This window comes from Anser cygnoides, chromosome 1 (genome assembly GCF_040182565.1).
Source record: "Anser cygnoides isolate HZ-2024a breed goose chromosome 1, Taihu_goose_T2T_genome, whole genome shotgun sequence".
NCBI lineage: Eukaryota > Metazoa > Chordata > Aves > Anseriformes > Anatidae > Anser > Anser cygnoides.
In genome coordinates, this window is record NC_089873.1 from 4,539,142 (window position 1) to 4,556,251 (window position 17,110).

Genomic DNA, 17,110 nt, shown 5'->3' on the forward strand with positions numbered 1-17,110 from the left:
CCCATATCCCAACACCCCAAATCCCACCAGAACCCCAGCCCTCCCTCCCATTTCTAACCCCCCCAAAGCCCACCGGGACCCCTCCATCCCAACACCCCAAATCCTACCGAGACCCCACACACACCCCAACCCCCCTCCCAGGATCCCAAACCCCCCCATGACCCCAAACACCCCCAGGCCCCCCCCCCAACGTCCCCATCCCACCGCCCCGCCCCCGGGTGTGCCCTCAGCAGCCGGGACCGGGGCGGGGACGGGAGCGGCGGCGGCTTCGCTTTGTAGGCAGCGGGACCGCTCCGCTTCCACTCCGGTTCCGCTCCGCTCCCGCTCCGCTTCCACTCCGCTTCCCCCGGCCATGGCCGCCCCCCGGCCGGCTCACGGCTGCGGCAGCGGCGCGCTGCTGGGGCGCTTCGGTGTGCTGCTGCAGGCACTGCTGGCCCTCTGCGCCTTCAGCACCCTCATGTGTGAGTCCCCCATCGCCCCCCGGGCCGGGCACCCTGCCCCGGGGTGCTGGGGGTGGTGGGGGTGCTGGGGATGCTGGGGGTGGTGGGGGTGCTGGGGATGCTGGGGGTGGTGGGGGTGCTGGGGATGCTGGGGGTGGCGGGGATGCTGGGATGGGATGGTGGTTGTGCTGCTAAATTGCCTTTGCTCGGTGCTGTTGGGGGGCTCTTTATTTATAAGGCGTTTATAGGGTTTTTATTTATGGGGTGTAGAGGGTTTGCATGCAGACCGTAGTGTTTGGAGCAGAGGGGGTGCAGTGATTTGTGGTGGTTGGGGTGCTGAGTGCTTGCTGTTAAAGCTGGTGTGTGAAGCCTTAATCTGAGCAATCTTAATCTTGATCGAGCACCACGGGCTTTCGGCACTGGTATGGAAAGATGGGCTCGGTTTGAGCTCAGCTGCTTAGAAAAGTTTAACAAAGGGTGAAAAGTTGTGGTGTAAGAGGACGGTTTGCTGGGAGGACTGAGAAAAATAGGCAGAGTCAGGTATGGTGCTGCTGGATGAGAGCACTGCTTTCCCTGATGGGGTTCTGGTGGTGTTTTGTTTAATTTTCTCAGCCTGGGAAGTGTTAGGGCTGGGGAAGGATTTTTTTTTTTTGGTATTACTGTGAGGGGTTGGTAACAGAGAAGCCCTGGGGAGAGCTGGGGGCACTGAAAGACCTGTGAAAACTTACTCTCCGCACTACAGCTGCGTCTTGCTCCGAGCTCTGAGTCGCTTTTCTTTTGGGTTAAGTGATTTAACACAAGCTGAGTAACGTGCCAGAACTCGATCTGTTTTCCTTGTTTAAAGACCTGGGGTGACAGAGAAAGAAAGCTTCGAGTTTGGTTAAGTAGCTGCAGATTTTGAGGCTCGCTCGTCCTCTTCTACTGTCTGGAAACCCCTTCCAAAGGCTGCTGCTAGTGCCAGGCTGCTACTGAAGCTGCAACAGGTTCTTCCTGCGATAGCTGATGGCTTTTTCCAGCAGAAGTAGCCAAACTTCAGTGCTTCACTGCCTGTGTTTGCCAAATATCAACTGCAAGAACAGCCTGACTCGGTGTTTCTGTTCCTATATGTGTGATGTGTGTGTACTGGCCCGTAAATCCCATGGGGTGTCCTGTGAAATGAAGGGCATTAATTGCATCAAAATGCGCCTGTGGATGAAAGTTTTGGAGCACAGCCACTGCTGGCAAATTGTCAGCCCCAGGGTTTGTTGCTCTCCTTCTTGGTGCAAGGGCTAATAGGTCTTTAATCATTAGCATCCTCTTGGCTAATTAGGAGAAACCAGCCAGCTGGGCAACTGCTTCATCCAGGTGTGGGGACAGAGCCATCAATGGAGCTTAAATTCGAATGCATAAAGTTTCCAAAATGTGCAACTACTGCTCAGAGAACACAGAAACATCTAGAGGAACTAGGATTAATGATAGCACGATGCTAAGCAAGATTTTGCAGGTGCTTATCTGTGGGTTGTGCTCACAAGGGTACGTGTACAGAATACGTAGGGTCACACGTACAGTCTGCAGCAGGATGGATAAGTTTATATGTTGTTATTAGAGTTTGTGGCCTTGATTCTCTGTCTCTTGGGGCTGTGGGAGGATTACCTCCTGCCAGGCTGGTAGGAGAGCCTGGCTGCACATGGAGCTGGAAGTCAGTCCTGTGGGACTGCCTGAAGTGATGCTGTGTCAAGTGCACATCTAGACAGCGAAGCACAGGCTGAATGCGAGCCTGGAAGAGAATATTTAAGCACGTGGATCTGTCACCTGTAGTGTGAAGTGGGGTTAGGACAGCTCGCTGGGTTCCCTCAGGCCACTTTTGCCTGCTGCAAAGGCTGTGAAAGGTTAATTTAGAGCAAAGGATCTTCAGCAGCAGAGGGAATAACTCGTTTCACTGTAGGAGGAAGAGTGGGATGTGTGCTCCCCTCAATGTGGTGTATGTGAAACAGGTCCTTTATGGGGTGTAACTGTGACCCACAGGTAGAGGATGCCCAGCTTTATCTTATTGTGGTTATATTAAGCTCACCCCCATCACCATGAGCAGCAGTGAGGACAGTCCCTTTCAGCTTATGAATATTTTCTTGCTTTTCCAAGCCTTGTCTTCTAATGTAGTCGAGTCAAATTGCGCTGTGGTCCTGGGCTTGCTCTGGGTGCAACTCAGCCCCACTTGGCAATCAAATAAAAATTTGGGTTGTAAACCTTCGCACCTGCCTGCTGTGGTTTTGGAGGCACTTGGGCTTGCTGAGGACTCTTGCTCTGAGCATTTGAAGGAAGAGGCAGCGCAGCCTTGCAGTTGTGGGTATTGCAATCCAGCTCCCCTGTACAAGAGCCCTCACGTAGGGAGGTCACGATGTGTGGATAATTGAGCAATCCCAGCTGAAGCAGTTCTTCACACTGCCTTGATCACCACTTGCTGAGTGGAGAAAGCAAGCTGTAGGAGCTGGGTGTGATTTGGGGGTTGAGACCCTGCAGTTGCTGCTACTGAAGTTTAAAACTTCATTTTCTTTTTCTTTTTCTTTTTTTTTTTTTTTTTAAGAAAGGGGCTGTAAACTAGCAAAAGTTGCCCGGACTTGTCACTTGGTCAGCAAAATCCCTTTGAAATGGGTGGAGATCTTGCACAAAAATCCTAGCCATAGCATTTTTTGTAGATTAACAAGTGCACAGCAGAATCAGATTTGGGGAGTTAAAGGATTTTTTTGTCCCTTGGGAATGGAAAAAAGCTTTCCTTGGAGCAAACAAATTTGTTTCTACCCCACCGCAAACAATGTGAAGGACATCTAAGAACAACTATTCTTCTTCCAGTTTCCTCCCTTCCTGAGGCTGTTGAGGCTCTGAGCTCCTGGAGGAGGTTTATTGGTATTTGTGCTGTAGGTGTCAAAATAAGCTTATGGAGAGGGCTGGTCGCACTAGGCAGGGAGAGCTGTGCTGCTCTGAGCTCTGTAACCTTCTGCAAGTAAAAAAAAAAAAAAAAAAATTCTGCTTGGCTTCTGTAAATGGCTTGAGCCTGCCTAACGTGACAGCAGTGTCCCTTTAGCTCCTCTTGCACAGAGCTGCAGGATGCTCCTCCAGCACTCCTTGCCTTAATTTTCTGAAGACCTTGTCCCCAGACACTGGTCCCCAGGCACGGTTCAGTGATGGAGATGTGCTGTTAGCAGCTAGGATGAGTGTTTTTATTGTTCTGGTCCAAGTAGCTTGTCCTGAGTCAGCTCCACAGGACAGGAGCTTGCCGGACTGTAAAAAAGCAGTGGTTTCCACTTGTGGGGAATTCCTCTTGCTGTATTTTTTGTCTTTTCCTGACCCACGTGGACTTACCAGAATCCAGTCCCAGTGCGTCTTTCTCCAGGATGATGGGAAGTGCGTTTAGTAGAAAACGAGAAACAGTCTCCCAGTGCATGGATGTGTCTGAACATCCTTGTATTGAGGGTTGGTGGGAACAACAGCACTCAGATACATCCTGCCCATGCAAAGATCAGGCTGGTTGCTGTGTGTGCTTTTGGCTGCTGTGTTTCCATGCTTCCTGTGTGGTGCTCCAGCTCTTACACAGCAAGAATCTCTCACGAGCGAGTGGAAGCATGTGGAGAAAGAGAAACTGACTGATAAATCACTGAATCTGTGCAGACTTCTGAAATAAGTTTGCCCAGGACATGGGAGCGCTGCAGGCTTACCGTGCCCCAGGCAGTCTCCACTGACTCTGCTTCCTCTAACACAAATGCTAACTCTTTGGTTATTTATACCTACTTATTTATACCTTAACCATAACTCTTTGGTTATTTATACCTACGTCGGGACTTCACCATGACAGATGCTTTTCCGTCTCGGGGAAACAGCTAACCTTTGTAGTTTTGTTGTCTTGGGAGGTGTGAAGCACAGGGCTGTGCTGACTCCAGGGGTCAGTTTGCATGTAGGTTTAGCAAAAAGCTGCATGTGGCGGGACTCTTACGATGTTTTCTGCTTCAGTACATCTGAAAACCTTCTGAGCTTGGAAACCCACGTTGCGCTTTGTAAGCTGGAAGGTCCACATGGTATTTGATGTGCTTTGTTACACCAAAAACACATCTATCCACAAAGCTCTTGAATTCCGGTTGGTTTGGAGGTTTTTTCCAACCTAAGAGATTCTATGAAATAATAGTCTTAAGATACAAAGCATTCCCCTTTTTAAAACCTATTTTTTGAGGGATTAACATGAAATCTGATGATGCTTTGTGTGGAGAGTCACTGCTGCCTCCCTTAGGGCAGAGTTAAATAAAACACTGTTTGAGCTGGAGTCCAGCCCCAATCCGTGTCTGCTGTGAGACTTAATGTGTCATCAAATAACAGATCTTGTTCTTGACATGTATTGTATGGCTTGTGGTTTCCAACCACTGTAATGATGGCCATAAAAATCCATGCAGAAATAAGACACAGGGGTGATGCACCCATTGCATAAGGTAGGAAAAACTGATGCCCATCCTGAAGCACCGCTTGGCTTTCACCTGTGCACTTCATGCACCCAGATAGCTGGATGCTGCAGCTGAGGATCTCAGTATGTCTCTGCAAGGTGGATGATGGGGAGGTGTTGCTGTTCTGTGAGTTCCAGAGCTTCTGCACTGGGCTTGGGTGTGACTCTGGATTGGGATGGGGAATAGGAAGGGATGGGCTGAACTTCATCAGCAACCGCAGGGGAGAGGGAAGAGGAGTAGCTGTTAGGTAGGGTCTTGGGGAATGAAGATGCCTGGTTCTTTTGGTGTTGATGTTTGTTTGTTTCCAAAAGAAATAAGTGATTACTTTCCTTAAGGACCACCGACATCAGCCTGGGAGCTCTAGTACATGGCACTGTGCAAGACTTCCAGGGTCTGTATTGCTTGAGCAGGGTTTTCTGAGGACCTAAATCTCCTATCAATACGTGTTCATCTTGCAACATGGAGCATTCTATGACAGAAGAAACTTTCTCTAGAGGATGCTGAAGAGTAGCCAAGCAATAGCCAGATACCTTCAGTAGGAGCTAGTGCCATCTTATTTCCCAATTGCCTCACGTCCTGGAGAACCAGAGATAAAGCAGAGCATATCCTTCGTTGTTACTCCTTCCTTGAGTAAAGCATCACCTCAGCCAGTTTTGGTACAGGTGTGTGTATGTTCCTGAAGCCTTGGTACAAGGATGTTTGGGAAATAATAACTATATATATATATGTGACTATATATTATATATATATGTGTGTGTGTATATATATACATATATATATAGGAATGAGCATATATATACTGCAAACTAGAGAATATATGTCAATAGCATCTGCCTCCTCAAACCACAGAGAGATCATCCCTTGCTGCTCTGTGAAGTGATGCTGGGTGTGTGTTTTGATCTTTTCCAGCTCAGGCACGTGCTTATCTTGCCAGCAGCATGTTCTCTGCTATCTGCAAGCCGGGGCTGCTGCTTCCTCCCATTGTGTCCCAGGTCAAGCTGTCTGGGTAACTGCGAGCTCAGGCTAAGAATAGTGCAGCCCCCAGGGCTTTGGTCTCCGTATCCTGCATGTTGGCTTCTTCCTGTCTGCGGCTTGGAAAAAGCCTGGGAAAGGGTGTGTCCTTCAAATAGGTTGAAATGTGTTATTGGGGACCCCACTGCCTATAAGTAAAGCAGAGGCTGGGCAGAGGGAGACCTTCTGTTTCCTGCCTGGTACAGGAGCTGTAAAAGCCAGAAATAAGGCAGCGTGGTGCTGTCTCAAAGATGGGCTTCCTGGCTTTATGGTAGGGGACTTAGCTAGTCATTTGCTTTAAAGCAAGTAACAGCATACCCAATTCTGTGTATTGCAGCCTGGGTTTAGGTGGGCTATTCCCAATATAAGTACTCTAAGTGCTTTTAATATCACGTTTGTTTTAAATATTTGTCCTCTGGGGCCTGTTGCTGAGCTCCATGGGGTCAGGCTTGGTCTCTGGTAAATCAAATCCTGGAGGATTTGAGGTTTAGAGTCATAGAAAGGATATGTCAGCTCCCCTCTTGAATCCTTTGGTTGATTGCAGGACAACTTCCCAAGGAGGTGATCTGACCCTCAGCCAAGCACACCTAAGCTTCTCCCTTTCATCTTGTAGAGAACTCATTTAGGGGTCTGTCTTGATGACAGGGGTCTGTCAGCTGCTACTGAATCTAATGCTGCCTAAATTAGATTTTATTTCCAAGAGGGGGCCACAGGCACACATCTTCTGCAGAGTACGTGTAGTTGATGGGGGACGCAGGGAGGATGCTACACATGGGAGTGCTCCCATGCATGGGGTGAGGAACAGCACGAGAATCAGGTGATAGATGCTGTGTTTGTCTTAACTGATTGTTTATAATTGGGGATTAATTAAAATGAGTAGGCTGCAGAACAGCACTGCTGCAATCTCATAACTTCAAGGAATTATATAGGTCTAGGGCAGGCAAAGCTGTTCCCTTTGCACTGCATCAAGAAAACACCCTAATAAATGTCTACCTTCTATTGCTCTGCAAAAAAATAAAATAAAAAGGAGCTGGTTCTAGTTGAGCTCTTACCTTCTTGTTTTCTGAGTCCTTACAGATCCATAATGAAATACTTTTCTCGTAAATGTACTTTTTACATTTTTTAGGTCCTTATTCAGATGTCCAACTTCCACCTAGCCTGGTGGTCCTCAGGGAACTTCAAGTGTCTATGATCTTTATTGTCCTTGACTTGAAGAGGAGGGATCTGGGAGTATTTTGTTTCCTGCTCCGCCCTTTCTCAGCAACGGACAGGGTATTTCTCATTGCTCATCTTCCTTCCCTTTGCTTAACTTCATGATATTTGGTCTGCAAAAACTGGAGCCAAGCAGGGGGAGAGTAACCCAAAGGGCATCAACTCAAGAAGGCAGGAGTCCCCTCAGTTGTGATCCTGTCTCTTGAGTGAGATAGGTTTGGGTCTTCTGCTCCTAGAAGAGTCAGGAGCAGCTTTTTCCTACCTTCCCAGCCTTTTCCTGAGATGTTTTGGACCACACAACAAGGCTAAATGTCACTCAGTGCCTCACCTCCGTGCTGCAGCACAGCTCAGGACCGTGGAGCAGCCTGTGTGCTTGCGAGTGGGCTGGGACTTTGTGAGGCTTCCTCTTGTTTTTGAAGAGTGTCTTTGAAGCCTTTCCAAAGGAAACGCATTCTTACAGTGTAAACTATTTCATTGCTGACATCCACACGCTTTATTGTTAATTGAGATTTAATTGGAATAATCGGGGATGAGATTGAAATAGGTGCAGTGCAGGGTTAGCTCCTGCAGGAGGAACCTAGTAGACAAGCAGTATTCATTTTCTATTTAACTTTTTTTTTCCCCCATGGTGCTTGGTGTAGCACCCTGCTCTGCTACAGGGACCCTCAGCTGTAGATGTGGGGAGTTCAGCTTTATTTCACCCAGCATCTCCTATCAACCTGCGGAGTCTGCAACAGAAATATGCCCAACTCCCCCGATAGGGAGGAGTAAAACAGCTTCCCATTGTGCTAAAAGGAACAGCTTAACAGGCCACTGACCTTGGCTGGGAATCACCTTAAACATGCTGCAAACAGCTGGACTTCAGAAAGCTGGTGGAAATGCTTTTTCAAGCTTCCACTTGAATCAAACCCTGCAGCAATTATTTCCAACTTGTATTCACCTTTAGGTTCACTTCTTCTTTTAGACCTCGAAGACTGGTTTGAAAGCTTGCTTGTATTTTCAGTGGTGTCTTTCCCTTAGATTTGCCTCCAAAATCTGCCTACAGGTTCGTGTGAATGGTACTTGTTCTGTATGATACTTCAACTAGTTTTCTGCTTAGTGATGTGGAAAGCACTAAGTTCAGGACTACCTTGTGTGCATAGAACATGCTTGGAAAGATTCCTAAAGAAGCATCAAACATATGGGGCCATGGAGGGAAAATGCACGCCAGCAAGCTGTGCCCTGGTAACCTGGGGTGTAGTGCAAACTGCTGCCCTAATTGGTAATTGGGCTTGCAGGTATCTGGCAGTCGGGGAGGATTGCAGCTATGAAGATGAAGCATTCTTCATCTCTTCACTCTGAGTGAAGAATTTCTTCCTAATACCTCGTCTAAATCTACCTTTTTTTTTATTTCAAGGACATTTCCCCTTTTCCTATCACCCCCTGAGAAAGTACCTCTCCAGCCTTTTAATACCTGATACCTGTAGGTGTTAAAAGGCTGCTATAAGGTCTCGCCTGAGCCTTCTCTTCTCCAGACTGAACAACCCCAGCTCTCTCAGCCTGTGTCAGTAGGAGAGGTGCTCCAACCCTCTGTCTTCTAGTGTAGACCCACTACATTTTAGTATCATTTTTAGTCTGGTTGGATGGGGATCCTCTCCCTTTTGTCTTGTGCAGCTGTCTGCACTAAACTATTTTTAATTTGTTATAGGTGCTAAAATTCAAATTGCCTACTTCTTGTTTGCACATTGCACCCATAAGCATGCACAAAAAAAAAAGGTCAGTCCACCATTAAGATTTCTCCGAGCCATGGTAGGTAAATGTAGGTAAAGCTTCCTACAGCTGATGGAAGAGCTGAGCTGCCCCCAGTGAGTGGAGATGTGCTTAGAGATGAGTAAAGGAGGCTTTAGCCCTTCCCCAAGCTAAGCTTTTGCAGCTGCCCTGGCTGGGCTGTCTGTAAGGCTTGGGGGAGAGGAGGGACACGGTGCAGTCTGTTGCTACAGAGCACAAAAGCTGTGCTTCTTCAAAGAGGGCTTTGTCAGCTACTCGAGGTTTTGGAGACCTGGAGCCATTTCTATGGGGGGTTAACATCACCCCTAACCTCTGGGTCACAGCCACTGAGCTACTTTGCTGTCAGTTTAAGCTCTAGTGGTCTTGGCTGGCTTTCTGGTTTAATTCAGAGACAGCCTGCTGCAGCTCTGCATGGTAGATGCCCTTTTAAGCGGTTAATTATTTCTCGATAATGCTAGCTTTTATCTTTTAATACAACAGTTTTACTGTCTCTGATAATTACAGAGTCTCGGATAACTCTCTTAAATCTAATGAGGCATGACAAGCCATGTTCAACAAGGCACTACACCATTAACTTCTTACCTCTTACTTGTCATCTCATCGCGCTGAATTACTGAATTCCCAGCCTGAGTGGCTGTGGGTGCATAACATGTCACTTCTCATTAAGCTGCCAGTGGAAAATCATCTCTGGTGCTCTTGTGGATGGGGCAGTGGTCAGCTGGCTGGCTTGGTGGCCTGCAGGCCCCTTCTACAGCTTCCTGGGCACAGCATGCTGCCACCAAGAGCTGAGCAAGTTTGTTGGGCTTGGTTTCAATCCTTGTGGCTGCTCAGCTTGGTTAGTCCACGCATCTTTTATTTGTGGGTGGGTGAAATGCACATGGCCCTTCTGTTGGGTGGATGTTCCTAGCCAAAGTCCTGGGGCTGGGAGGGTGGTCTTTCATGTGTTACCTCCTCACCTTGCCAGTAAGAGGGGTATGAAGCTGTACCTCTGAAACATGAAGGGGACCTCCTCCAAGCAGGGGAGGTCCTGCACCTTTCACCAGGCAGGGGGTTCCCAGGGAAAGGTGCCCAGGCTGTCCCTTGGGGTGCGTGGTTGGGCTGCAGCTGCCAGACCGAGTGCTCAATACAGCTAGACTCACCAAAAGCATCAGTTAATTACCGCCTAGACAGAGAATAGCAAAGAGCTATTTATTTGGAAATTAGCGGTATTTAGTTAATGTGGTGGGTTTTCTTCCCAGCCTTTACTGAGCTCATTGCTGACTGTGCTTTGAGAGGTGGGTTTGCCTTCTGTCTGTGCACCCCATTTGAGCTGCGCTGTCAAAGCTGTGCGTTTCCCCACTGAGAAGGGGGAGAAAATGTCTCAGGCTATAACCTGAAACATTTATGCTCCCCTGTTTGTGTGTTTTTTCTTTATTTATGGGATGCCCATGGCACAAGTTACCGTGGTGCACCTGGCTTAGATCATTTCCTGGCTCTGAAAGGGCAGTTTTTACTTGGACACAAGCTGTTCACTTCACCCACTTGTTGATCTTTCAGTTAATGAGACCTCAGTAGAGTGCAGTCTGGAGTCATGAAGCAGGATATCAAATTGTGCTTAAAACTGTGTTGCCTTTACCAGCAGTGTTAGTGATCTAAAATGGACTAGAGGAGTAGCTTGTGCAATTCTCATCCCATGGGGAGCAAGGAAACTCTTGCTTACAACAATTCATCACTTTCCCCACTGAAGAGGGGATGCAGGTGTGTGGCAGTGATGCCTTGTCTTTCATCTGTTGCACTTTAGGGCCCTGTTTTTGTACCCTCAAATCACCTTGAGAAGTGTCCTGTTGTGCCAAGAACTGTCATCAGTAAGGAGATCTCTTTGCTGGGTGTAAACTTGAAGGCAGCATTGCTTATGTGCAGCTGGGGGGGATGAGGAAGGAATAACTACAACCAGTGGGATGGTGCGTGTCTGTTCTGGTGTTTGGTTGGCTTTAAAAGTCACAGAGTAGGCTACGAGGCTCCAAAAATGAAGAGGTGGTGAGGATGAAATAGATTAGCTGATGGTCTGGTCTTCTGTAGCCTGCTTACTCTTAGGGTATTCATTGCAATGATCTGCCCAGCACTGGGAACATGTGGAAGGTGTAGAAGGATTAATAATTAATGCTCGCAATATATACCCTTGGGATAGCTTCTCTAAGAGGGGTTTGGCATAGTGCGTTGATTTATACTCATGTGTCCTGCAGCATCACTAGATGGCACCACCAAGCAGCTGCTCAGCTTATGTCCTGGGATGGATGGGCAGGAGTAGAGGATGAGTTACTGTTTGTTTCCATTTCCCTTCAAAAAACAGTCACAGCTTACTATTTTTAAATTCTGAATCCTGTTCAAGCTGGCAACGTGTCTAGGAACTGATCATGGCAATTTAAATTGAGGTCTGAGGTCTACATCCTCTGCATCTACCTGGGGTTTGGAGGCAGCAGCTGTAACTGTAGTGCCTCCAGGTGCAGCTTCAAGCAGCCTTACCAGAAACAAGATGATGATACTAAATGCCCTTTCATTAATTAGGGAGGAGGGTAATAAAGTGGGAAAACCTCTTCCAGAGCACTGATGTCTTAGTTTTTAGGGCAGAAGGGTTGGCCTGATAGCTGATAGGTACTTCCCTAAAACGGGCTACTAGTTGGAGTGACAGCAAAACAGTCAAAAGTGACTTCTACATGTGGTATAGCACTGGGTACTTTTCCATCAGCAGCTCCTGTTTGGATGTGTAAAGCTTGGATGAACCCAGGGGGAACATCAAATCTCTGGGACAAGCAAACCCTTTGAGATGCTCTGCAATGTTCACACCACTGTGAGCAAAACTGTAAAAAAAAAAAAAAAAAAGGGGGGGGGGGGAGGTAAAAACCCCACTTTGTGCTACCTGCAGGTAGTAACAGGAGGGAGCTCTGAGCAGTGTGATACCTGTAGAGGAGAAAGACCCGAAGGGCTGCAAGGAGCAAACTCATCTGTACCCAGAGGGACTTCATTAAAGGATTCAAGTATCTTTTCCAGGGCGTGTGGCAGTACTAAAACCACATCTCCCATCTGTACCCAGTGACCTACAAAATGTTGCGTGATAAAAACAATGTTTTATTAGTGTCTCTAGCTAGCTGGCACGATCTTGGGGCCATACAAGCTTGTAGGGCTCTGTGGCTTGGAGCTGGCACCTTTATGCTGTGTATGCATGAGGTCCTGCTGCCCGCCATCAGGTCCTGGTAGCTGCAAGGAGGGGATGGCTTTATTGCACTTCTTTGTTTGTAACTTAACATGACTCAAAAGCTTGATGGACTATTGGGCAATATTCAGTGTCACTACCGTAACTTTAGTTAGCCTGGAAGGGTTACCAAGGCGGGTAGGTAGGGATGAACCCTCCCTAGCTTTCCTCAGGCCCCTTTCCACGGTATGAAAGCCTTGCTGAAGGAAGCAAGAAGCACGTGCCTACCTCCAAAACCCCTCTGCTGCTCATCCTTCTGCCCTATGTGTGTGTAGCTTCTGCTTGGTTTGCAGTCAGGTCCTGAGGGATACCAGCTATACCTCCAAAGATATTTTTTGGCAGCTTTCTGCCTTGAAGTTTGGCACAGACTGCATGCCGAATCTGTCCAGCTGTGCTGGTTAACATAACCTCTCTCGTTTTCTTTGCAGTAAAACGATTTAAGGAACCAAAAGAAGAGAGGCGTCCCTGGAGGATATGGTGAGGCTTTTAATTTGGAGCTGACAAAGACCATGTACCTGTAACACTATTTTTTCTGCTACTAGCAGTCTTCTAGGCTCTGTGACTAATGGGGATGCATTGGAAAGGATGGGACCTGAGCATGGTGTTGTTAGTATAGAATAAGGGGTAGACACTGTCCTGTTTTCAGCTGGGATAGTTTTCTTCCTAGTAGCTGGTACTGTGCTGTGTTTTGGATTTAGGATGAGAATAATGCTGATAACACGCTGTTCTTAGTTGTTGCAGAGCAGTGCTTACACAGAGCCAAGGACTCTTCTGCTTCTTGTGCTGCCCTGCCAGCGAGGGGCTGGGGGTGCACCAGGAGCTGCAGGGGGGACACAGCCAGGACAGCTGGCCCAGGCTGGCTAGAGGGATATCCCATACCATAAAGTATCCTGCTGAACAATAAAACTGGGGGGGGGATTAGTGGGGTGGGGGAGCTGCTGCTGCTCAGAGTCTGGCTTGGCATTGGTCAGCAGGTGGTGAGCAATTGCACTGTGCATCACTTGTTTTGTATGTTCTTCAAATATTATTTTCCTTTTTTTGCCTTATGAAACTGTCTTTATCTCAACCCACAAATTTATTTTTTTCCCCTTTGTTTTCTCTTAATTTTTTCCCTCTCTCCCATCTCAGTGCGGGGAGGGAGGGAGTGACCAGCTGCGTGGTGCTTAGCTGGGTTAAAAAATACCAGCAACATCCTATCTGGAACGTAGTTTTATAAATAAAATGCCCTGCTGCCACTTCTCAAGGAAACCTCCCTAAAGCAGCTTGTACTCCCTAGAAATAAAATCCCCACCCTACCTCCTCCGGGAAAGCCTGGATTTTGCTGCAGGTGACTGAACCAGGAGGTCGTGTCTTCTCCAACCTGCTGCACGTGGGCTGTCGGATGGATCACGATGGACAGATCTTACTGCCTTTTTTCCTTCCCTCCAGGTTTTACGATACCTCCAAGCAAGCAATAGGTGCCCTCTTCATTCACTTTGCCAATATTTTTCTGTCTGATCTCACTGAAGAGGACCCCTGCTCTCTGTAAGTACGCGAGGTGCTTCTGTTCACGTCCTACATCTCAATGGAGGGAGCAGGCCTGCAGGAAAAAGTTATATATAGTGGAAACTGAACCATTTAAGTACTAGGTGGGGATAAACTGCTACACTGATTTTTCAGAGCCTGGGATATCCTCTGTCTTTGCAGTCTCCTGGTCTGATGGAGATGAAGCAGCAAGATGGTATTTTTTCTGCTGATTAAAAGCACCATGAAATACCCTTAAAAAAAAAAAGCTGCAGTAAGTGATGCAGTGGTGCCCTGTGCACTTGCAACTGTTAAGTGCCATTTGTTTGCATCCCAGGCTTTTCTGGTCTCAGAGCAGTGCCAACTATGCTTTTGCTAACCCTGTAGTTGAAGGCCTTTATCTGATGTAAGGACTTTTTTTTTTTTTGGAACTTCAGCTGTACCTACTGCATTTATTCATGTAGCCCTGTTTTGGGGCTTTCTAAACCAGGATTTGAATTTAACAGAGTTGTCACCTGTATTCCAGATCAGCCAATTTGCAGCTACATTTCTAGCATCAGAATTAACTTTATCTTGTCCTGCATAACTCCTCTGAGCTTCAATATGCTGCTTAAAACCTCCTGGCACACCTCCTTTGTTTGTACTAGTGCTGCACTTTGATATGTTTCTTTAAACAGCCACAAGCCGGGACTAAATATAACATCAAAAATGATTCATGATTGCTTTTAAGTGGGCAGTGTTTTAAAATAAGCCCTTCTGTGCTTACGCTGTGCCCTTCAGTTTTTCCTAATGTGTGCTTGGCACTTCCCTGGTCTGCCTGATGTGTGATCCTGAACCAGGCAGCTTAAAACTCTGCAGCCCTGAGCCTGGGCTTCGAGGCTCTTATGCTGTGTGTCCTGCCCAGTATAAACTGGGAGTTGTATTGGGAGTGCTCTGATTTTGGCAGCTGAAAACTATAATAAACTAGTTCTGAACACTTTGGTGTAGAAAATCTTAATGTCACGTTTTTGAAGGGGATATCAAAAGCAGGTTGTTCTTTTCAGTGCCTTTATTCAGAGGCAACATCAGGGAAATATTCATTCCTGTAGCTCTGTGCTTGGTGGTTTTCTTCCCACTGTAGAAGTCTGGCCTGACCTGGCAGAAAAAAAATTCCAATAACAGAAAACTGGCCAGAAAACATGAGTCTGACTGAGATTTTTCTCTGGAATCTGTAAAAAAAAAAAATACCCAGCCCTGGATTAGAGCTTGGACCCTCCAATCCCCAGAAGGTCCCTCCAGGTCTCCAGCCTCTTGCTGTCTCTCCTATGAGCCTTAATCCTCCAAAGCTGCAGAGCAAAGCCCTCAGCCCCAGATCTCCTGGTGGTGTGAAACCCTGAACCAGAGGCTTTCAGGGACTCTAGGATGCCTGCTGTGGAGCCAGGACTGGTCATCTCTTCCAGAAATCTTCTGCCTCTTGCTCTGCGTCCCTGCTCGTAGGAGCCCCTTGTAAAGTAAAAATGACTTTTTGCCTTTTCTGCCGTGCAGTTTGCAGAGCATCTGTGGTGTCCGAAAAGCCTCTTTTCTTTTTTTTTCTGTATGAAACTGCAAGAATATTTGCTTCTTTTTCCATGAAATTTGGGGTTTCATCCAAATAAGAACAAACAACGCTGTGAAGGTCGAAACTTTTTTTGGGAGGGGTGGGGGGTGATTCTTAACTAAGGCTAGCCCGAGAAGTAATTAGCACTGTTCATTTATTCACACAGTATTAGAGAAATGGTGAAGCCTCTTCCTTCCTCTGTGGAGCAGGCTCTTAAACTTGTAAGGCAATAGCAAAATCCAATAAAACAGGAAAGGGGATTTTTTTTATATAAAATAAAAATGTATTTTATAATATTAATATATATTTTATATTTTACATAACACATTAATATTATATAATGATTGCAATACAAATGTATTAAATATGATTAATCTGTTACTATCAACATGATATTAATATAAAATATATTTTATAACATTTTTATTTTACTTTGTTTATTTTATATAAAATTTTTCCATTAAAATAGGAAAATAAGGATTTTAAAATCTTGGTTTTTGATGGATTCCCACGTTGAAATAAAAGATTTTCGAATATACTTCTATATAGCCTTAAGAACACAGCTGAGGCCTGAATTTTGCAGCTTTACCAAGTGGCCTTTTCCTCTGCTCTCAGCTACCTCATTAATTTCATCCTTGATGCCACGCTGGGGATGCTGCTGATCTGGCTGGGCGTGAAGGTTGTCTCCTGGATCGTGCAGCACCAGAAGTACACGTACCTGGTCTTCGGGGAGTACGGTAGGGGTCAACAGCCCTGCACAGAGCTGGCTTGTTTGCTCTCTTCTGTGAATGGGGAGGGGGAAAAAAAAAAGGGGCAATTTAGGGAGAAAACGTGGGAGCAACCTGCTTTTGTTACCTCTCCTCCTAGGCTCTAGCAGCCCTGTTGTAGCTAACAGCATGCTGCGTGCTGGGACAGCTCTAGGTTGTAGGAACTCTGCTGTGATAAGTGTTCTTGGGCAGAGCAGGTTGGTGGTGAGAGGCTGAACGTGTCCTTGGGGGGTTCATATACCCTAGGATACGTGCGTGATAAATTAAGGTGTTTGGATGTGGTGGGTTTTTTTTCTGTAGGGCTTTCTGTGTTTTTTTTTTGTTTTTTTTTTTTCTGTTTCTCCTAAACCGTTAAAAGTATGCCAAAGTTTTGGCAGCCTCTCTGCTTCAATCCCTGTCCTGAGGGAGAAAAAAACATTTCAAAACCAAACCTTTCTCAGGCAGCCCCACTAGAGGGTAGCACTTCTCTTCAGAAAGAGGAGAGCAATGCTCCTCTATGCTGCAGTAAAGGGAGGAAGGACCCTTGGGGCTATTTTTACATTATAGTTAATGTAAAGATGAGTTCTTTACATTATATCTAATATAAAGATGAGTCCATCTTTAGACTTGGAAAACACACCCTATTCATACCAGTAGCTTTTCCACCCTTAAGACCTTAATCATTAAGTCTGCTTGGAAGGTGGTCCCACTCCTTTGTATTTTTAGTAGCTTGTGAGATTTGCGTTGAAGTGAGATGAGCGCAGGGACCCCATTGACTTGTAGCTTTAGCTCAGGCTCACGTTCAGTGTGTAAGAGGGGAGTGCTGTGCCTGTGTAAATGAGTTTCAGCACAAGATGAAGGGGATGTCTGGGTTTGTGACACAGCAGGAGCAGCTGCAGGCAGGACAGGCTCTGGTCCTACCCGAGAGTGGCTTTAAAGGCTCCGGTGGTCTCCAGAATGGCTTCACCCCGAGCAAGCTGAGCATCCTGACAGCATCAGTGAGAGTTATTTGTGGGGGACGTGGGGAAGGCAGCCCCTGTGAAAGAGCTGAGGAGCCAAGCACAGCACAACAAAATCATTCAGAGGAGACAGCAGAGGAATACAGATATTCCTGGATCAGGGACAGGCATTTTTTCCCCCTTTTTGAGCACTGAGGACTCAAA

The 17,110-nt window shown here is 46.8% G+C and overlaps 1 protein-coding gene across 1 annotated transcript in view; it reads left to right on the forward strand.

Moving 5' to 3' along the window:
* The first annotated feature begins 236 nt into the window (after positions 1–236).
* The window catches only part of LOC106038729 (store-operated calcium entry regulator STIMATE-like), a 33,331-nt gene continuing 16,457 nt past the window's right edge, over positions 237–17,110 (forward strand). The window contains exons 1-4 of the mRNA XM_067003717.1: positions 237–461; positions 12,551–12,599; positions 13,551–13,646; positions 15,817–15,938. Of these exons, the coding sequence (XP_066859818.1) occupies positions 353–461; positions 12,551–12,599; positions 13,551–13,646; positions 15,817–15,938 (376 nt within the window). The 5' untranslated portion in view covers positions 237–352. The remainder of the gene's footprint in view (positions 462–12,550; positions 12,600–13,550; positions 13,647–15,816; positions 15,939–17,110) is intronic.